Source organism: Battus philenor, unplaced genomic scaffold (assembly GCF_028537555.1).
Source record: "Battus philenor isolate CCGP_79_NKW_IND1 unplaced genomic scaffold, ilBatPhil1.0.hap1 SCAF_25, whole genome shotgun sequence".
NCBI classification, from domain to species: domain Eukaryota; kingdom Metazoa; phylum Arthropoda; class Insecta; order Lepidoptera; family Papilionidae; genus Battus; species Battus philenor.
In genome coordinates, this window is record NW_027181688.1 from 9301974 (window position 1) to 9325570 (window position 23597).

General features: G+C 35.1%; 1 protein-coding gene across 2 annotated transcripts in view; it reads left to right on the top strand.

Moving 5' to 3' along the window:
• Positions 1–22707, top strand: part of LOC137924825 (ribosomal protein S6 kinase alpha-5-like) — a 130109-nt gene extending 107402 nt beyond the window's left edge. For both annotated transcript variants that reach the window (XM_068768198.1, XM_068768199.1), the window contains exons 7-18: positions 11125–11297; positions 11858–11939; positions 12459–12621; positions 13386–13498; positions 13835–13954; positions 14206–14310; positions 15082–15246; positions 16864–16982; positions 17121–17220; positions 17693–17795; positions 18519–18661; positions 19299–22707. In XM_068768198.1, coding sequence (XP_068624299.1) covers positions 11125–11297; positions 11858–11939; positions 12459–12621; positions 13386–13498; positions 13835–13954; positions 14206–14310; positions 15082–15246; positions 16864–16982; positions 17121–17220; positions 17693–17795; positions 18519–18661; positions 19299–20279 — 2367 coding nt within the window. In that variant the 3' untranslated portion in view covers positions 20280–22707. The remainder of the gene's footprint in view (positions 1–11124; positions 11298–11857; positions 11940–12458; positions 12622–13385; positions 13499–13834; positions 13955–14205; positions 14311–15081; positions 15247–16863; positions 16983–17120; positions 17221–17692; positions 17796–18518; positions 18662–19298) is intronic.
• Positions 22708–23597: the final 890 nt, after the last annotated feature.

Below are 23597 nucleotides of genomic sequence, written 5' to 3' on the forward strand. Positions count from 1 at the left end.
GAGCATAACGAATATTTGTTAATTTTTTTCATATCAAAAACTTGGAATTTTAAATTAAGTACAAGGAACTGTTTGCACCACATACTATATGCGGCAAAATGTGTTAATAGTTTTGTCTACACAATTTGTCCGTTACCTCTACTCTTCTAGGATTATTATTACTGATCAATTGAGATATTAATTTCGCATTCAAACGAATTGAACGTTTTTGAGTAAATCTAGAAATCAATATCAATTTCATTGTAAAATTCCCTGACAAGGTAGTAAATTTAAAAATCATTACCAATTTCATTGTAAAATTCTCGGACAGTGTGCTACCGTTTCATCCAATTACACTACTTATGACAGTAAAATGTTGTTTGCTGATCAAACTGCTTAAAGGAAAACGATAAAGTAGTTTTTATAAAGTTCACGAGAACTAACGGTTTCAGGCACTGCGCGAGCCGAGCAATCACCGCGTTCCGATAAGCGACCGCGCGAGGTGCGAACAGGGATGTCACTTTAGATATAATCAAATGTCTCAATATGATACAAGTTGGATATTTATTATTTAAAGCTAATAATATGTTTTACTTTACTATAACGCGTGATGCAAACCATCAAAAATAACATAGTATATCTGGTTTGCTAATTTATTTATCAATTAGCAATAGAATTTTTTTTTAACTTTTTCTGAGATCCTATTTTAAAAGCGATAGGTTCTTACTATATATCTGATAATTTATATATTAAGTCCATGGTATATCTGTGTTAAACGGTAAACTTTTTGTATTTATTTTATTAAAAATCATCACGATATCTCTGAAACTATAAGGCTTAGGGCACTTGAAATTTTATTAGGACTATTCCTTTAACCGAGTAGAGGGCATCGAATTTTACTCGGAAAATATCTAGTTGAAATATTAACAAGTATTATTGATAACATTAGCTATTCATTATTTTCAGGTTAAAACTAATAATCACAAAAGAAAACATCTTATAACATCACCCTGTAAAATGGTCTTTTTCAGATTCGAAAATGTACTAGGGGCAGTAGACGTTTTTAATTAAAATTTTTGGCAACCCTAGCGACGCCTCTGCGGTGTCGACTAATCCAGCGACCGGTCCGACAACGGCACGGCACCCCGGTGGTCAGACGTGACTTCAGTCGCGTGCTGGAATTGTAGGACTTCTCGCTGTGGAGATTTAAAGGGGTGTAGAAATTTTCATGAGCGGATGAAGTGGTTCATTATTTATTGATTCGACACTCCGCAGCACGCACTGCGACTTAGGGAGTTAGTCATCGTTCTTGAATATTCTATTATTGCATAATTATTGTATTAATATTATATGCACTGTACTGTCATTGGCTAATCGATATGTTAGCGCTCTGCGATTATATTCGATAATAGAACGCATATCTTGAAGAAAATGAAAATTTAAAGCAGAGTATCATGTATCATGAGATTGGCGTAGGTTTTTCTCAAATCAGGGCGTGTTTGTGAGCAGTAGTAATCTTACATAATTAATGCACATGTGTGCACAAGTGTGTTATATGGGATTTTATATCGAGAATCGAATTCTCGACCAACTATCGCAAGTCTTAATCTTCTACCGTTGAGCTGCCACTGCTCTCAATAAAACTACTATTGAACTCTCTGGTTACTGCTCGTGTAAAACCATAGATGTTGGCAATCAGTAAAATTACGTATTTGTGATTTTTAAAAATGCAATTTTGGTAAATTTTGTTTGCAAATTAATATCGCAGAGACAAACAAGTGTTGTGAGGCGCAAGCATTATGTAGTGTTATTCTGTTAAGAATGCCGTTAATACGTGTGTATTTATTATAATCTAATAACTAAGAGTGTCAGTAGTTAGTTTCTTATATAAACATCCTCATTATTCAATGCTGTTACCTGATATGTATAAACTGTTAAAAACTTAGTTAACTCATTCAAAATAAGCTGCTTAATATTTTAAAAGCTCCTTTTAATAATTATCTGCTGAAGTTGATCCATGTTTCATGTACTCGTTTCATCTCCCAGCGACCTTGTGCGAAGGGTTTAGCAACAGTACTCTAATCGCAACGTGACGCGCTGCGGTCGCCTGTCGCGTGACCTGAAACACGGCACGCTGTTCGCTTACACTGAACTTACCTCCGAGCGTGTTTCGACTATATTAAGTACATTTATTACTTAGCTTGGTTCTCTTAGTACTTCATGCAGTATGTATCCTACATGTATGGTTAATTTAGAGCTGCATAGAAGGCGTCTCATAATAAAGTTTAAATTTGTTGATTTATTTAACAAGCTGTCAGTATAATAAAAAGATATCGATAATTTTAGTTCTTATATTAATGTTTGAAAATTAAAAAATATAATTTATTTAGTTTTCATTAGACTATAAATATGCATCGTGTATGTCATGCAAATGTTAATTATTTAATAAAGAAGTCGCGAGTTTAATCTTAAGAATAAAAATCAATCTCTATTTAGGTCATAATTCAGCTCCATTTTACATAAGACAGCCTCATTTGCTTGTACTATTGCTTTTTAACTCGTGGATTTCGGTGCGCTTATAAATAAAATAATAATTTTACAAATAATGGTCGGTAAAGGATAATATTAACTGATGACTTAAAAAAATGTTTTCCGCAGCACGTCAAAAATTTTAATAATTTTATTTATGTCGAACGTAATACCATAAAGGTTTTCATTGTTTTACGACATAAAAATAATAATTTAATAAACATGTCGTCACTAATATTTACACAATATGTAATAAGTAATCGATTTCGCATGTCAATCCTATTTGAAATCGATTTCATCATCTTAACTAATTAACAAAAAAACATTTAATTAATAATTACAGATGTGTCATTTAAATATTTGTCCAATTGAAGAACTAGTTTTCTAATGCGCATCGATTAATAACTCCGAACGGACTATTTTTCTATTACATCGTTAAATAATAAAAAAAACAAACGTATACCTAAATACATTCTCGTTATTACCTGCGATGTGTTTTCATACACATGTCAATGTAATTAAGTTTATAATCGCGTAAATATATATAGTATGAAATTCATAAACACACTCGCAATATCGATATCAATTTGTTTCACCGCGCATTTCTATCCTTGGCCCGGTTTTAAAATGGCGTTTGATGGACGACAAACGGTAGAGAAACTTTCGTATTGCACAATTAAAATGCAAAATTTACATCACGCTCGAGCCAATATGCAATGTTTAATGCTCGTATAACAAATTGATAAGCGGACGAATTGTAATTTGTATTTACTTCCGGACATGTTACAATTGTGAGACAGGTACAGATGTTTTAATTTACTGCGTGATATAAAGTAAAGCGAAGTAAAAAGTAAGCGAGGTAAAAAGTAAAGTGTTATTTTGACTATTTTCCTCACAATTATTTGACTTTAAGGACCTCTTGGTCGTGCCTTAACGTGTTAAAAATAAATAAAACAATTGATTATTTAATAAAGCCCTTATATGTGAAAAATAGTCATACGTTTTAAGGTTCTTTCGAGTTATTTTAGCAACATTTTTGACTATTTATTGTTATTTATAGGGATTAAGTAATTTGTTCATCTATCATATTTATTTCAAAGTATAAAAAAATCATTTGAATACATATTTGTACACCTATTGTATTACTGTGGTCGTATTATAGGCAGTTTCAAATGTAGATAACGTAAGGTTTATTATTTGCTCAAGACACAGATACGTAAGTTGGGTCACACCGGGCAAAGGATTTGGGTCAGTTCTGACCGCTCAGTTGACTCACTCGCGTGACTAAACACTCGTTGGTACTTGACCACGTGCATGGCAGCCTTTAAATGGGAAGCTTGTCGTGTTTTCTAAGGACTGACACATTTACCAGCGGTCACTGAGGAGAGGTACAAGCGTGTACCATCGCCTTTGTGATTTAGTACTAAAACGGAAGTGAATTATAATTACTGTGTTTTAGTTTCAAGGACGCAGTGATAAGAAAAATAAGTAGGCTAATAAGACGTGTTTGTTTGTCTTTTATAAATGATGTTTGTTCGTTGGTATTTATAATTCGTTTGATTATGACCGGCCCACACTTGAAAGCACATTCGAATGTAGGTTTAGGCTCACCAATACGACCAGCTTGTTTTTTTTAATGGCCACCGTTTTTGAGAGCTTCTCTCCCTATCATGTTTTTAGGACAGAGACTTAAATTACAAATAATTTTTCGTCCTTCAAATTTTCTGTCATTCTCATAGCATTTGTTTAAATTTCAATCGAGCATCGCCTCCAATCCTTCGCTACATACAATTTAATTGTTTTCTCATGATTTTATTTATTTTTATTTTTCAATAGATGAAAAGAAGACAAAGACTCTCGTAGATTCTCTCAAAACACACAAGCAGACATCAGTTGACTTATGGCCAAGATTTTTATTATTAAAAATATATTTATAGTAAAAACGATGAAATAAAAACATTTTACGCTTATTACAGTTTTGTATCGTCCTAATAATATAAAGAATATTTGTAAAAATCGTCAAAACGTTGTAGTTCACCTAAAGATTTACTTCGTACTCGCAAATGTGTGTTTCCTTAAATCTGGTGAAACGCAAACTAATAAGGCGGTGCTATATGTCATAACGATAACGGGGCGCGCAAGCACCGCAAGGAAAACCAATTATCTATAAATTTAAACATTCATAATTGCGTAACGATATCCCTTTGTGCTTGTAACAATGGACCGCCCGGTCCGAATATAACGTGAACCCGCGCTCCTAATGCGCAAATGTTCTATTTACCTGAGCAGCGTCGATACTACGAGTAACTTCCATGTAGGTCAAATGTTACACTTTGTCATTCTTACCGAACATTTTCCTTTATCCATGATCACTTTGAATCGTTTATTCCTTCATCTCAGCTGATAAACGCCCACTGCAAGACAGGCCTCACCCGAAGAACCCCAAGATGACCACTCTTGTCTTACCCATATCCACAACTTGACCACGTAGACGGTTTACCAAAGTCTGCGGCGTTTATAGCTAAAGAATATGTAGCATACTCAACTTGACGTCAATACTAATAAGTGGATAATAAATATTTTGAATTAAATTCTCTTCGCTTGTTAATTTAAGCAGGAGTATAATGTTAAATAAACCGTTTAATATTATACTCCTGCTTCTTCTGTAGTGTGTAGCTTATGATAAATAAAAAATAACGGAAATGGATTATAACTAAATACAATAACATTTAGAAGCCGAGGTTTCAAAATAGGCCACAAATAAAATTTGACATGAGTTTATTCACACAAAATTGGTGAAAATTTCGCTAAAAACCAACCGTAACGACTAATTAACGAACACGGCCGTGTTATGTATTGTTAATTATCATATTTTCACAATACGGGGAGATAATGGAACAAGATTAAACAGTTTCCAAGGTGAGGCTCGCGAGTTCTCATCGGACGGGGAAGGCAGTTCGTTTTAATACAATAGAAAATTATGAGTACACGGTTTAAACTCAAATAGCCATGCTAAAATGTTTAACCATTATATGTTCGGTTCGCTCTATAAAGGACGAATCCTTGGCTGTCCAACATAAACTATTTATTTTTATAGTAATACTTAACTCTGATGTAACCACCTTGCTAAGGCTCCTGAGTTAGGTTACAAGTTTAAACGACGTGAAGAAGTTTAAATTAAGCACCTTTAAAACTCTGCCACCTCAAACCTGGAACATAAGTTACGTCCGAAAGTACAGATAACCTTGTTATGGTTGTTGGATGATCGCTGGAGGATACTTCCAATCGGTCTTGTTATAAGTAGGGGGAGGCCTAAGTCCAGTAGATGGCATCCTATAGCTGAAATGATGATGATGATGATGATCAGTTTCAGGTAGGTTGTCAGGGAGCAGGTCCTAACCTTCCCAAATTATAAACAACAGCGGAATAAAGCTATCATAACGAACATAAACGAACACACAAACAGTTCTATAACCTATAAGTGTGCTGCAAATAATTTAGGTATTATTTTGCTTATTGAAGTAGACAAAGCAGTTAAGATTAAAAATCCTGATCCTCACTGAAGTTAAAACTATGTAGTGTTATGTTTTCCACTATGAATGGTTGCTAAATAGACGGCAAGCGATTGCTTAATGATATCGGATACATAAATCTTAGAATGTCATGATTAAATGCATCTTGATTGACAATGTCAGACATAATTTACATGTCGATTAGTTATTTTCACTTGCTTTAGTGTAGCCGTAACAGATTTATCTATTTTATATAAAAAGAAATAAAGTTGTGAAATCCAATGGATGTAAGAAAGACCAAAGCTTACCTTGATTATAACAGTGAAGGCTATGTTTACTTTTTCTTTTATTGTACGTCCGCAAAAAATATGCTGTTTCCTCTTATCATATATAGATGGCCTTACTTTTGGTTGTAAATCGCGCTGGTCCGTTATCAATCTTATCACACTGTTCTTAAAAGTGATATCAACTGTTTCCTTTTTAATAAATGAAAACTTCTACACGTAGACATGTGAGATAACCCAGTACTTGATATTTCTCTTAACTATATCGGAAATCGACGATTCGAAATTATGGTTGGGATTTTTTGAAACAGCTAGTAAGACGTTCACTGTTGGGCAATGGCCTGACTCATAGATATACAATAAAACCGTTTAGAAGCCGCCTAGTCCCTGCAACTTTTTATAAGGTAGTCAGTCAGAGTTATAGTCTAAAATAAAAAAATAGACGAAAAACTAAAATTTGTTGACTTAACCTGCAAACTAAAGAAGCAGTGGGTAGAATACATTTGCAGTGACGGTATTTTTAGAAAAGAAGAGTCTTTGAAGTGGGGGCCATGTATACGAAGACGGTGCAAGAGCAAAAAAACCGCATAGAAAAAAGAAGTAAGACTACAGCGGAAAGGGGTGAAAGGCATTGGGATGGGAAAGACGTGTACCCAATGTAGATAAATGTTGATTGTTAATAATGATAGCATGAAAAATTGCATGGTATGTAATAATATAATTTTAGTTTTTCTGCCAAGTAAACTCATCGTGATATCTCAAGAATCCTGCGACTCAGAGACTTGAAATTTGGTATGAAAATCATATTGGCTGGGTAGAAGTCAGATAAGAACGCGGGTAACGAAACTCCACCCGCAAGGGGTTAAGATGCTTTCATAAAAAATGCATATTCTTTTTTATATTTTTTCCATACCTTGGGTAAAGTACTTGGCCGGAATATATGGCGACGTTATGACTTATCAACAGATTTTATGAAATGCAGCATGCAGTGGACCACGCGAAACACGCCGGGGACGGCAAGTTATTATATAAACAAAGTGTATGGATCTGGTCCTTTAAAACCTTCACTCTCCCTCGCACAAATCCGCCTCGAAATAAACGATAAGAGCGTAACAAATTATAAAGCAATAATAACTTTGGTCAATTTGGACGCGGCGACCCGGTTTTTTGGAACGTTCTCGAATATTCATTAACAGTTCGCATTCGAAGCGGCCAGTTTATCTGCACCCGCGCTACAGCTGAAGAGGGAGGGAGTTGAATGCAGACTATAACTGGCATATTTGTAGACTATTTTAAAGACGAGATATACTAATATCTGCTTATCTTATTATTTACAGTAGTCACATTATGATTATTGATATTTTGTATGTGTCTAGGGTCTGAATGAGTGGGTTCTGTGCGATTATTCATATAAATCAGAGGTTTTCAGTCTTCTTTATTTAGTTCCAGTAGACCCCCCCACCCTTTTTACCATATTCAAAACTCGACAAAAATGTGAAGATTATATTTTTTTAGAAAAAATTTTCGTGGACTGACGCTTATGAAATAAGAGTTCTTATTCTTTATCGCGCGATCATAAGATACCCTAGAGATCCTCTTGGACCTCTTTGGGTACTTAGGGTTATATATTCATGAACTTTTACTACCTTTTACCGTGACACAATCAAAATTCTTACAACAGGAACAGAGAATTTAAAGAAGAATTAGGGCGTCATGTTCCTTGTTGACGATAACTTCTTAATGCAAACGAAAATTGAATGAACACGTATAGAGATGTTACAAGCGTTGGCAATGATATAAGTCTACCAAAGCGACGCGTCTTGCTAATGCATTTAAAAATCTATCTCTTTACAATAAAGTCGAAATTCGCACAAACATCTGTTATAGGAATCGAACCTTGAACGTGATAGGAGCGAGGCCGTAACTATACTATTGCGGAAGGTTATGTTGCATGCTAGCGGTAATTGTTTTTTTGTAAAATAGTACGCCTGCACTTTATGGTCTTGGAAATAAAGATCAAATTTATTTACCGCGAATAAGACGAGAATCACGCAAACGATTTTTAACTTTACCGCTTTGAATTTATAGTACAAGTTGCATTGTAACACGCATCTAGGTCACTATAGAGTAAATTTTTGGCAATCGATCTCCATGGTAACAGATTTTTTTCTATAATGTAATGGAGGGGCGGAAAGCCAAGTTAGGTAAAGCTTACTTGTCGACGTTGCGACAGCTGAATACTAAAGTGGTTTCTATTTAACAATGTGAAATAGAAAATGCCCCGATTTATTTCTCAAAAGACTACCATAGAGTATAAATTTTCACTTACAATGCTGGCCTAATAGAACTTGCAGATTTCACGGTTTCGATAAGGAAAGACCGTAGAGGGCGCTTAGCCTAGACCTAAGGAAGCTCCTGAGCTTCCTCATGAGTCTTGGCTCTGGTCGTTTCATACTAACATGTTATCGGATTGGGACTAAATACCTCCTTTAGGAAATAGTGTTGATATAGATGCAAGATGCAGAATGCTAGATGCAAGCCTGTATCAAACGGTCCTATTGAAAATCTATTGGTTAGGCCTATGTCCAGTCGATGTCCTATACCTGAAATGATGAAGAAACTGCAAATCGTTAGAATCTAATGCCGACACATAATATTATAATTGAGTGAGATTCCCCTTTTCTCTAAGGTTAACTATATTAGAGGTGTGTGGTAATTAGGGTATAAAGGACTTATAAATTTATTTACATTGTTATGCACGAATTCTATTCTACCATTTATCATCATAACTACTTGTTTCGTATAAAATATATAAAAAGGTAGATATCTCTAGTGATACCATCGTTATGTCAGTCTATAGACGCCCACAGCATGGCATAGGTCCTCACGAAAATCGCCACGATGACAGATATTGCGCTGCCTACTTTCAGTGACTTCCCGCGACCTTTATTTTATCATCAGTCTTTCTAGTGGGGGCCTTTCTGTGCCGTTTCTGTTAGCTTATGGTGGTCACCACCTGAGAACCTTTCGGTCACCGATTGTAGGTTTCACTCTTCACTTGACTTTAGAAATATACTTCACAAACATGATAAATCGCCTGTTCTAGTATGTAACAATACAAACATTTTCACGGCAAATTATGATTATCGTGGTAACGTTAGCCAAGGCTTCGGGGTGCGTTCGGGACGCGTCGGCTTTCCTCGGAAGCGTTCGGTTCACGCGTAAACATCGCAGTGGACTATTCAATCGTAATTGTTACGCATTTAATTTTTATTAATTGTATTAGAATAATAAGTCTTCATTCATCATCATCGTACCAATGGAAAGACACCAATTAAAAAGCACTAAAATCCCCTAAAAATTGCCACGATTAGCGATCTTTCCAGCGCATTTTCGCCTCCTTAAGTATGTAGTCGGTTCACCTAGTGGAGGGTTGTAGTTGTACGAGCGAGCCCCGCCCACTGAAACTTCGGACGAGCAATTCTTCGAGCTACGTAGGTGACCTTGGTCCTTCCATGGATCCGCTCATTTCTGATTCACAGCGCTCCAGCACTCCGAACATCGCTCCCTACGTGATGTTGAGTCTTCTTATAATGCCCACCGTAACCCACTACGTCTGAAAAGAAGTATTTACTCAATTTAATTGATTTTTAAAGACAATATTTAACAACCGTTGTAATTACGTAAAATGCGTTTATGTAAATCATAACCCAATTATAAAGAATTTCGAACCAAAAGAACGGTGGTCTCTGACATTTCGTAGGAAATCGTGCACTGTTACAGACCAGCAAAAAACTTTAATAACACAATTGTTAAAAAACAAAGCGATTTACTGCGAAATCATTAATATAAGCTGGGCAATTTATTAGTAAAAAATGGACGGTGCTAATATTGAGATACACAACGCGCGGTCCGGTTCACTGGCGACGTCTAGAAGACGTCATAAATATCGACAATTACAGGAACATAGTGCAACAAACTGGATATTAACTTAAAATGAAACAATGACAAAATCATGTAGGACACGATGCAGCAGATATTAAAAGTAACTAGCATAGGCACGTCTATCCTTTAGACATGACACCTTGGGCAAATGAAATACAGGGTGAAGAGTATAGCTCATTTGTCAGCAAGCTTTAAAACTTTTCATATTATATATTTCCTGTATAATGTGATCACTCTGAATTATGTCACATTAATTTTTTTTTTCTATTATAATGCGAAAGGAATTCCTTTTGACATTACAGTCTGCAGGGATAGATAGTAAACAATAATTAATTTTAGTATGTAATAATCCGTATTATGAAAGCACTTTTTTACTATATTGTCATTATGTTATTTAATATTTCTAATACTTTTGATGTTTGGATAGAACGTTCCACACATTAATTGACAGAAAATGAGATATTAATTCACTCTTATAATTAAAACTCAACGCTTTTACATCTATAATTAAAACCCTGTATAAATAATGTTTTAACATTAATAACTTTATGAATAAAGTTTAATTGTTTTGTTAAAACCATCCTGACCAAATATTTTCGGTAACAAGGGTTACTCGACTTGTTGTCCGCTGTATATACATCAGTCAGCTAAATCGATTTCAATATTATGTCCGTAAAGGAGAAAGATAGGCTGTTGACAGGCGAAATAGGATTATATACATAATATTATCGGCTGAGTATGTTTTACTTTTAAAAGCCATTCAAGGAATTGTTTTAGCAATCAGGTCACGTCTTGTCCATCTTCCATTTTGAATTTAGTCTGGAAATTTATATACTCTTCTCTGCTTTTATTCAATGGCCTTTCTTTTGTTTCAGGCGGTGGACTGGTGGTCCGTCGGTGTATTGACTTACGAGCTGCTGACCGGTGCCTCGCCGTTCACGGTGGAGGGCGAGAGGAACACCCAGCAAGAGATCACGAGAAGGATCGTGCGGTGTAGCTATCCCGTGCCCAACGACGTCAGCCCCGAAGTACAGGACTTTATAAAGAAGTGAGTAGTTTTTTTAGTACTTTCCGGTTTTTGCACCTTTATCGAACTAAGAGCTAGCGAATCAAGGGTTCAGACCTGTATATTACAATCAATTTTACTTACAGATTTGTAATTAAAAAAGTAAAAGTTTTTTTTTTAATAATATAAAAACTAAACACACAGAAATATTGTTTTGCACAGCCTCATTCATAATGAGGAGTTCCATAGCAACCTTTTTGTACCAAATATAAAGAACTTGAATATTTTAAAACAATTTAATTCATTTACATGAGATAAAAACAAAATAAATTATGTAGGTATATGTTACAAGTTTCAGGTATTTTTACAATAAAATATATTAGCAAGTACTATCTAGACTAAACTAATCACAAATAATCTTAACAATTAAATTACTGGCTTTTCTTCTCTTTCTTTTTTCTTTTGATTATTGTAATGGTTATAATTGTACATAATCTAGTTAAGGTTAGTTTTGTTTCATAATTACCTTTTACTATTACACTTAGGTCTTTATTACAATAGATAGCTGATAACGTGTATTTTATTTTTACCTCTGTTTACAGACTCCTAGTAAAAGACCCCAGACGTCGCCTCGGCGGCGGGGACGGCGACGCTGAAGAGTTGAAGAACCACCCGTTCTTCCAGGTAACATTTTATTTACACATCAACATTTTGTGTACAACATAGTAATATGTGTAAATACATAGGCTGTAGAGAGGCCTAAGTGCACTCTCATAATCTCTTTGGGCTAACAAAAACTGTTTTTTATTTACATTAAGACACGATGATTTCCAAATGAAAAATTGCAAAAAATAGCGCTTTCTCTTTGCTATATAAATCAATAAGCTATTCATAAGTACCATATAAAAAACTCTGTTAGTTGTATAGATGGTAATTGAATCAAAACCCAAGGACAAAAATAATCTTGTATTATAAAGAAATTATAATTACTACATGTTTCTTGCAGTTTTCTTACATAGAAAACTTATGTCTTTTGGGAATTTTCATCAAGAAGACATTGAATAAATAAAGAAAGCGATTAATCTGGAATACCTTTTATTTATTTTTTGAACTGTGACGGATAATTCTGAAATTACCAGATCGCTAGTTACCGTTACCCAGGCTTTGTTTAGAAGAATGTATCCAACGGTCCGTATTCTTCAGGACTTAGACTGGGAGGCGGTAGCGCGACGTGAGGTGCCCGCTCCTTTCGTGCCGGTGCTGTCGCACGCCGCCGACACCTGCAACTTCGCGGATGAGTTCACTCGCATGCCGCCCACCGACTCGCCCGCCCAGGCGCCGCGCCATCACGACAAACTGTTCCTAGGTGAGCACTCCACCAGGATCATTTATCAACAGACATTATAATATAACAAATATGTCTTTATTGTTCTACGTTGTGAATAGTTGCATTGCAGGAATTGTTGGACTACATTAGTTTAATTACGGCTAATAAGACAGCGTCGTCAAAATCAGCGTCGCTTTTTAAAATTAATCATGATTATCTGACCAAGTCTATAGTTATATAAAGAATGTTCAAACATCAGTATCTCATATCAGATACTGTGCTCAAGGAAACGATGTCCAGTATTTAAATATTTACAAAGATATTATTTGACTTCGGATTCAACATATCGACGAGTGAGAGCGGTCACCGAGATCCCCTCGCAAGTACGCTTGAGTCTAATCACTTCATGGAGCGTCTATCAAAGCGGTCTGAGAGCACGGCTGCCTCTCAAGCCGTTGAAATTTTTGTATGTAGTGGCCCGAACTGAGGTTTCCTAGGAAGCCATCTAGTTTTGATACCTTAAAAGAGGTGTAAGGCTACGTCCCCTGGCATCCGCAGATACTGCAATTGCCATTTGAACAGCAGAGCAAGTCAGATAGAAAAAAACTCCACTCCACTCCTCAATACTTCATGGATTCGTGGTACATGTGCCGGGTCTATACAGAGAAGAGTGCAGTGTATGGGGCTGACGATCTATATAGCAGATACAAAGAGGCGTCCTTGCAATGGCGTTTAGCTTAACCGACCAGAATCCTCTCCACACATAACCAATTATATATATATAAATATATATATACTTGCAGGTTATTCGTACGTGGCCCCCAGCATCCTGTTCTCCGAAAACATAATTTCGGACCAGATATGGATGCAGGCGACGGGGCAGAAGCACGACAAGCTCAAGGGTTGGGTCGCCAAGGTTATTATCTCATTATTAAGTTTTTATCTAAATTATTAATTTAAGTTATTGCTTGAATATCCGTGAATTTTTTTTAAAGCGTACTATATATCTTGTCGGTATCTCAAGTAGAACTTTCTTTTGAGTTATACCACGATCCGGAAATAAGTATTTATAAAAATTTAGATTACAGTGTACAATACAGGTGATAATAAATGTGGCGTGGCTTGATGGAAGTCCACAAAACACCCTGAAAACAATATTTAAAAACTGACCAAAAATTTCGTAGAAACTATTATGTTATTCAAAATATTTTATAAAACTAAAATTAAACTAACAAAAACGTTCTCGTTTCAGGACTCGCCGTTCTTCCAGAAGTACGCGGTGGACTTGAGCACCCCACTACTGGGCGACGGCTCTTTCTCCGTTTGCAGGAAATGTATACACAGGCAGACTGGGAAAGACTATGCTGTCAAGGTAATGTTATATCACTTAACACAATATTTCATATGCCAACTATTCTACCGCTTTCCATCCAAATTGTAGGTGTCAAATACTGTGTTTAGTGCTTCCTTGGATAAACTAAAACGAAGTTAAACTAACTAGAAAAGACTAAAGCCTCTAAGGCTATAGAGTCTGTTTTAAGCACTTTACAATTTGAATGTCGTTTTAAATTAGTTATGCTTTTGTTAAATACGGCTAAACTAAAATGTAAATTTTTGTTGCAGATAATCTCAACTCAAAAGAAAGATGTGAAGCAAGAGATTGAATTGCTTAAAATGTGCCAGGGATGTCCCTTTATCATCACACTGCACGAAGTGTTCCAAGACTCTGTAAGTCATTTTCATGTTTAATTATTTAACATTGTAGTGTACAGGGTGTGCCATATTTAAGCGGAGATTAAAACATCAAGCTGGCTCACCGCTCCAAACTACCTATCTTTGATACCCGCGGCAGACAAAAGATAACAAAGGTCTTGTGATGTCAGCATCCATTGATCTCGCAGCCTTGTAGTCGGTTACCCTCGGGGCACGTGGTCACCACTCAAGACCCTAGAGGAGTACGCGAATTTAAAATTCACATGCCTTTCTGGCCCATCCTACATAATGAGAAACAACAAAAAAACCTTCTTAGAGCTTACAGAATGTTGACAAAGATATTTAAAAAGATGTATAGAATATGTTGATAGAGCTCCAATGCAATGTTTAGGTCCCATTCTCTATTTGGCGATTGATTTTTATTTTTATATAATCTAATATATAAAATTCTCGTGTCACGGTGTTCGAACTTGAACTCCTCCGAAACGGCTTGGCCGATTTTTACCAAATTTTACATGCGTATTCAGTATGTCTGAGAATCGGCTACTATATATTTTTCATACCCCTAAGTGATAAGGGTCCACCCCTAAATTATTTTTTTTATTTTTTAGACATTTTTTTTGGTTTATATTTTATTATGATACAGCATACAAAAATACATACAACCTTAAATTTTCACCCTTCTATGATCAACCCTTATTTTTTTTTTGTTAATTAAAACCCTATTTTTTTTGCAAAACAACGTTTGCGGGAACAGCTAGTACATATATAAATTTTGATACCCAGGCTTTCACATACATCGTGATGGAACTGGCTTCTGGCGGCGAGCTCAGCGGACACCTGTCGGGTGGACTGGGTGAACGGGTGGCTCGTCGGTTTCTGGCGCAACTGGCGCTTGCGACCAGGCACATGCACGCCAGGAACACCGTGCACAGGGATCTTAAGCCGGAGGTATACATACTTTATTTCGATTACTTTCAAATCTTTCATAACTAATTTATTTGTCCATTTTAAAACTTGTGTATAAACTCCAAACTTTTCATGTTCCTTAAATTCCTGAATGCCATTAGAGCAATAGTAATCATCCTCTTTCATATATTCTATTGACATTAGGTATGTTATTATAATGCTCAATTTAATTGATCTTACACATATACATTATGATATATATACTTAGTCTTGCCATAAATATTGTTATAAAGAAAAGCACGATTTTTTTTTATACGTAACATTTATTCCTTTCATAGTGAGTTAGTTTAATACATCAATATATAACTATTAAAAATATACAATGTTTATTCGAAGTGGTCTCCATTGGCTGCAATACAGTCTTTTAAACGTTGAGGCCAGTTATCAATAGCAGCACGAACTCTTTCTAGAGGAAAATTCTTCACTGCCAACCGAATGGATCGTTTTAGGGACTCCAAATTATCATGGCGTTTAGAGCAAGCCTTACTCTCTAAAACTGACCATAAATCATAATCCAATGGATTTAGGTCAGGACTTGACGACGGCCAGTTTTCAGTGCTGATAAAGTCCGGAACGTTAGTTTTCAACCAAGATTGGGTGGATCGAGCTCTATGACCCGGTGCCGAGTCTTGTTGAAAGCACCATTCTTTGTTATTGAACATGGTGTTAGTTAAAGGCTTAACTACCGTCTCAAGAATGGTATTTTGATAAACTTGTGCCGACGTTTTAATACCTTTTTCACAAAAATATGGCTCAGTCACCCCTTCATAGCTAACACCCCACCAAACCATCACTGAAGTGGGATAATGCCCACGTTGTACTCTGTTTACTAATTGCGAAGCTTCTTTAGAGCTTCCAGCATAAATACGGTCATTTTGTTTATTAAAATACTGCTCAATTGTAAAAATTTTCTCATCCGTAAACAAAATTTTTTTGTGACCTCCCTTTGCGTACCGCTTAAGTAGTTGTTTGGATTTTACCACCCTATTCTTCTTTAAATTATCAGTTAAGAAGTGACCAGTACGTCTCTTATAGGCTGCAAGTCCTAAGTCATCTTTTAATATACGCGACATGGTTCTAGGAGCTATCTTCATCTCCCGAGATAAAATCTTTTGCTTACGGACAGGATTTCTTCGAATTCTTTCCCTAACTGCTTTAATCACCTTTTTCACACGAACGGTACGTGGACGGCCAGATCTTTTTCTGTCACAAACAGAGGAGGTATCATTGTACCTATCAATAGCCCGGTAAACAAACATTTGACTAATACCAAGCGGGTGGAGGGTTTTAAAAATTGCACTTTTCTCCATACCTACTTTATGTAAGGCAATCACAGCGATTCGGTTCTCTTTATCACCCCACTCCATTTTAATATAACAAAATATTTAACAATATAATGGCGCGAAAATAAGAAAACACATCAAGCAATCATATAAAAATGACAGATTCCAAATTCAAACGTAATATTTTCTTTTTTTGAATAGTAACAGTATTTATGGCCAGACTAAGTATTTGGATATACGTCATATGCCAGATGTCGCAAAAACACATTTCTTGATACTGAAAAACTTTATTTAAATTATTAATTCTTATTAACAGAATATTCTGCTGACGTCGTCCCGTCTGAACGAGGCGAAGGTGAAGGTTGTTGACTTTGGATTTGCTCGACGTCTGCCCGAAACCGATGAGAGGCAGCGCATGATGACGCCTTGTTTCAGGTTATTATTTTAATTTATCTAAATGATCCAGCCTGACTATACCCCTTCCTACAGTCTTTAGAAGTTATCTTTTATTACCTTGGTAGACATCTTACCTATCAACGTATGCATATAAACAAAATTTGTAAATATTTACAGTTTACCGTACGCGGCGCCTGAGGTTGTCTCCTGCGCGCGTTCAACCAACGCGCCGGGCTACGGGCCCGCCTGTGACCTCTGGAGTTTGGGTGTCATATTCGTAAGTGAACACTTCAATATTATTCCACAACAACACGTTCTTTCCAAGCTATAGATTCAAAGTTTGTGCATATTAGCAATGGATGGAACAAGCAAAGGGCCCATATGTTTGTGGAAGCTGTCCAGCGACTGTTCAGCTTAGAGACTGGGCTACCTTCTGCGGAACCATGTTATTAATCAAAAAAGAATGAATCTTATAAAATATAATAATTATTATTACAAAAGAGAGCTGTTACCTTTAATATGAGAAGAAGGGATTCCCTTCATCGTCATCATACCAGCTGATGGTGGCCCACTACGAGACATATGTCTCGTCTAAAGTTTGCCACGATAATTGGTCTCGCGCTGCATCCAGCGACTTACATCTGTCTACCTAGTGGGTGGCTGTCTACCTCTTTTAGGGACCAGTAAAATCTTCGATACTTCGAAATATATGTGGAGGCGATTAGTATATTCATTTCTATTTCTTTTAGTACTGCATGCTGTGTGGAAAAGCGCCCTTCCAGCCTGTCTCGAAAAAGGAACCGGTCACCGCCTTCATGGACAGGATCAGAACCGGTAGCTTCACAATGGATGGTAAATATCATTTATAAATTATGTTATAAAAATATTGATAAATTAAACTGACAGTTATAATAATTTTGCTTATTTATGAGCTGCCAATTTTTTAAACATTCATGTTGAATTTTAAGTTATGAATATCGTACAGAATTTAATTTTTAATCCACCGAAATATTATTAAAAAATCAGATTCCGTTTATTAGAAATGAATTAGTATTTTTGCCATTGAAATTTTTGTATAGACAGAATTTAAACGTCTTCTAAATATTCAATAGACAGTCCCTTTTTTTACACTTTTATAATTGTTTTAAACATATAAAACATCATAAATTTATTGTTAGGCAACAGTAAAAATATTGATATTTTTATAATTATTTTTACAATAAAGTTTCTGTAGCCAAATAAAAAAAAATGACAAAGAATGTGTGGCTAAAGGTTACACTAAACTGCAAATGACTTCATAGAAAATTGCAAACCTTGAGAATGTGTTCACCTACATGTTTTTCTGTGCTTATTTCATAATTTTTATCCTTTACTCTTATACGTACAGAGTACCACAGAGTTTATTCTGCCTGTTCTCTTATCCAATGTATTTATTATTGGAACAGGTGATTATTTTTAATTTGACATGAGTTAGAGATGTAATTGATAGTTCCATTTGGATTTGGAAAGGTTTTTTTATTAATATTTACAACTGTAACAATATTTTACTTGAAAATTTTCTGTATGTTCACTCAGGTCCAATCTGGGAAGGCATATCGAGCGACAGCAAGCGGATAGTGACCGGGCTTCTGTCTGCTGAGTCCACCCGTCTGTCCGTTACTGAGCTGTTGACAGAACTGGGCATCACTGGAGACGAGAGTACTGGCTTCAAACTTTCTGTAAGTGTCGTAATTTTCCATCATTCTTCTTTAAGAAAATTTAAGACGCGAGAGAGTTAAAATGAGAAGAAGTTTGTCAATGACAGAAAGAGCCATAGTCCCTGTATACAATTATAAAGATAGATTTTATTGTGCCTTTTGTATTAATCTCAAACAAGGCAATTATTTTTAATTACTCATTTATTTTTTTACGTATAAGTTCTATCAATATACTCTCCCATATTTTAAATTTAATTCCATAGACAATACTTTTATAAAAAAATAATTTTCGGCGCTGTACAAGGTTCATAGAGACAGTAGCAAATAGTTATAACCAATAACTCCCTGTTACTATTCCATCATCATAGTGAGATGTGAATATTTAATAATAATGTAACCAAACATTGTAACACAAACCCATGTTTATCAATATACACAAAATTCGGACCTCGGGAAGAAAAGCTGATGTGTTTGAAAATTAAAATTCTGGAAAACAAGTAACAACATTATAAGCATCATAAAACAACATTTAACTTGTTAAAAAGTTATAATGAAAGAATTATTATTAGTAATTAATATTTTGATATGAATATACTGGATCTTAAAACATTCAGTTAGGACATTTGCTTTTTAAAATATTTTGATATTTCTATTACAGGACATGACCAAAGCTGACCTCTACAAGCGCAGGAGTAAAAACAAGCAGCGCAAGTCGAGCACGTCCGAACCCGGGACTTCCTCCCAGACTGATCAGATGGATGTTGAACCAAGAGAAACCTCACTTTTAGAAACAATTAATAATCTTAAGAGCAGAATGAATAAAAACTCCATTGAAAACGATGTAGAGTTAATACGGGCCAATATAAAAGACACTCCACTTGCAGAAGAAAATGAGCCCAACTATGATGACGCCACAGATGAAGTCCCATCCGTTAAACCCGTAGAAAAGACTTATGCAAAATCTAGGTCCAAATTGGATGACTACATTTATATAGAAAGCAGTCAAGGTTTAGATGAAACCGAAATTGCCTTCCCCAAGGGCAGTCGAATAAAGAAAAAAGAATCAGGATCTCCCGCACCCAAGCGTAGGAAAATCGAAACAAGGCAGTCACAGAAAAAAGTGAATGGAGATGGCCAAGAAGGCAAAGTAGAAACCAAGAGAGGCAAAGGTAGGCCAAGAAAAAATCCACAGGAGAAACCAACACTCCGAAGCAAGAGCTTAGACAAGAAGACTAGAGCTACCAATGAATCCATTGAAAACGATAAAACAACCAAGAACAGGACAACTAGGAAGCGTAAACATGAAGAAACCAAGCCAGTTTTGAGGGAAAAAGGCCAAAACGGACATCCATCCGAGGATTCTAAATCTCGTAAAACACTTCGGGCCAAAAAGAACCTGATGGAGTTGGACTTGGATAATGTAAGAATGACTCGTTCCAGACGGAGAAGGCTAGAGATCAGCCTGTCGCCGTCGCAAGTGAAGAGTGTGGTGCCGGCGTTCTCGTTCGAGTCAGACCGCCGCGTTGACTCAGTAGAGAGCTCAAGATCCAATACCAAAGCGAAGAGGAAGAATGCGAAGGCGAGCAAGGCGAAGAAGACTCCCGTGAGGGCCTCTCGTGCGCGAGCCGCCCGCAGGTGAAACCAACCGTTCCTATGCAAGCCCATACCTGTTTAAACTTGTACACCCAATAAGGCGTCACCTCAAATTCCAATATCGAGTCGAGTAGTGACGCGATTGATATTCTAATGGACGCTTGCTCACGCTTAGTTTAGTAAAAAAAATGGTTTAAAAATTTTTGAAAAAAGCTATTTATTCAAAATAAGTTTAGGCTTCCGCTTCGATGGTGGATACAAACTGTTCTTTTTCTGTATTTTAATCCTTTTTATTTAATGTTACTATTAATTTTTAAGACACCCACATTTTCCCCTTTAATTACCATTAGAGTTAATTCTTTGACGTTGTTTATTATGTATTTGTAGTTAATAAATTAAAGTAATTATAAATTAGGTATTTTGGGTGTGGAAGAGTCTCCTCACTGTAGGTAAAATTTCTTTTTGTTTTGCGTACATGTTAATGTTACGATCGAAAATCTTATTCATCCTTTACTGTGGACCGGAATCTCTCACACACGGTCCTCACTTTCTTAATATTCAATTTACCACCTTGATAGCAATTAAAGCATTTTAATTTCGTTTTTTTTCTTTAAAAAAAGTCATTAATATTTTGCATGAAAATTATTCACCAATATTTTAAAAATCATTTAATATTGGTTAAACTTTTTTCAAACTTAAATTTATTGATCTTGCATTGTTTTAAAGTTTTCAGTAAATACTATAAACAGTGTAATGCTTATAAATAAATCTTAAAGTCATATCATACATAATAAATTTACATGAAGTGTGTTGAGTTTTTAACTCTTACAAAATATGAGGAAACTTCGGTCCTGTTAGATTATTGCAGAGAAGGTAGACCGAAATAAGACGATTTTTTTGATAGATCTCTGATGAGTTTGTTTGTGTGTATATCCGTTACATGATCTTAGAGTAATAGGTTAAATTTGTAAATGTTTCTTTCGTATACTAGTATATCTATGTGCGATTCTTAAACTTCCGATTTAAATAAAGAAATATATATATATTTATAAATTTTAAAAGCGCGGTTAAGTGCCAAAGTTGCTTGGAGCCACTCGTCTGCATATTCGTTCTTGATTCGTTAATAATTTTGATCGATAGTTCGCAAACGCCTTTACCAAATACGAAAATGGCTTTCATGTTGTAAATAAATCTCATTTTGTACAAAAATCGGTGGAAGAGTTAGGTTTATTTACGTAATAATTATATAAATAGTAAAATCACTGCTCTTTTAATTGTGTTCGGTTCAAATAGTCTTCAATAAAGTCATCATCTTAATTTTTTCGTTCGGGTCGGGAAAATTTACATTGAAGTATGTTTAATCAATGTATCGGTAACCTTATGGGGTCTTTAAATTTCTAAGTGGGTTTATAATGGCTTTCACAAGGTTAATCATTGCTGTTTAAAATGCTTCTGTAACATTTTGATTTGATCTTTGAGTGTTGTTAGCGCTCCAAATGTAACTTGAAAGTATATCAAGTTGAACATATTAATCGTTAACAAATGTTGAATTTAACGTAACACAAATTGAAATGTTTAATTGTTTAATAACTGAAATATATACATGAGTACAAAGAAATATATAAATATCAAGAAGCAATATCAATTTATATTGACCATTTGTTATATATCAGTCGTTGAATAAGGTAACCGTTGATGATGCATGGACTATAATGCCTAAATCTTATATATATCAATATATATGAATATTATATATACTTTATTATATATGTACAATACATTCTTGGTGAAATGTATCCAGTATTAACTGAAACAATGTAAAATAAACCTTAGCGAACCAGTACAGTAACACAAAGCAAGCTTTAAACCAATCAATAGAGAATTTTTGATAATTAATTTTCACTGAGAATGTACCGACGTTCAAACAAGTTTACAGAGAAGTTTTGTTGGACGCTCTCATGCGGGTTGTATTATCGCTACCATCAGATGATCACTTGCATGAAACTAATATTGTTGATGCCTGAACGAATATCTGTATAATGCGTACATTGATTATCTTGTATTAGAAAACTGTAGCATTAATCTTTCTTATAAAAACTACTATCGTTATTTGCTTTAGATTTAAACTTAAGGTTTTCGTGTAACACTTTATTTGGTCTGAACATATTGTTTACTTACTCGCATATAGTTGTCTAATACAAGAGTAATGTAATGTGCTTTCATGTGCCCGCGCATAAAAACCAATATTGTAGGAAATTGTGAATTTCCATAGTGTGAAACCTAGCCTTTACGTCACTTATGTGGTAACGTTTTTTGAAGTGCACTTAAAATGGATTGTACCAAAAGATTATATAATTTTATAATAAAGTGTTAGAGGTTATTATTGTAGAGTCGGCGACAAACAAATTTTGTAATACGTTACATGAGTGCCGGCCGGAGATATTGGATTGTAATAAATATACCATTTTAACATTTGTCTCTTGTTTTATTCACACTTTATTAATATTTACCTTTGGGTTATAGCAATAAAAGAATTTAAAGTTACTTTAGCAATGGTTATAGTGTGAAAGTTTAGTAAGGTAGAATGTATATATTTGTCAACAATAAGCTTTAAAGCCTTTAGAAGTATTTGCATCACCCACTGTAAAGTCATCATTGCAAAACTATCAGAATCCGACAGGCCAGGCACTTCTAGCAGTACAAAGTCTACAGAGACAGACAGTAAACAATAATTAATATTAAAATCTAGTAATCCAGATTAAAAAAAACGCTGTTGCTTACTGTATCATAGAGAGAGATACTATATCACAGATCACCAAATCAAATTTTTTGATATACATTAATTGTGATCAAATGAAATTAGTACACTTATTGTAATGTTTAAACTATAGAAACAATTTCTATAGTGCTAAAGAAAACACTGTACCGCGACATATGTACGCGCGCAGTGAGACGGGGAGAGTTGCTACTTTCCTAAGGCGAGATACAGCGGTTTCGGTTGCACACCAACATATAAACTTAAGAATTTCAATAAAAATCAAACTATTTTCGGCATGCCTTTAAAGAAAGTACAATTTGCCGTCTCCCTCCCACAAGTAGATGTATTATCTATCTCACTATATCATTTCTAATTTGTTTTCGATGCGAAAGCTTTTCATGATATTCCAACAATGCAAACTTAGGAATTTATACTTAAATTTGAAATGTAATACCTTTTCTTTCTCTAATTAACGAACTATTAACGTTATGATAATAGATTACAATTATAACCTGTTTATAATATATAAGTTTTGTTGACGAAAACTATACATTCCCATATTATTGAAATTAATCTTATTGAAGAAAATTCGTATTCTTTGCATAG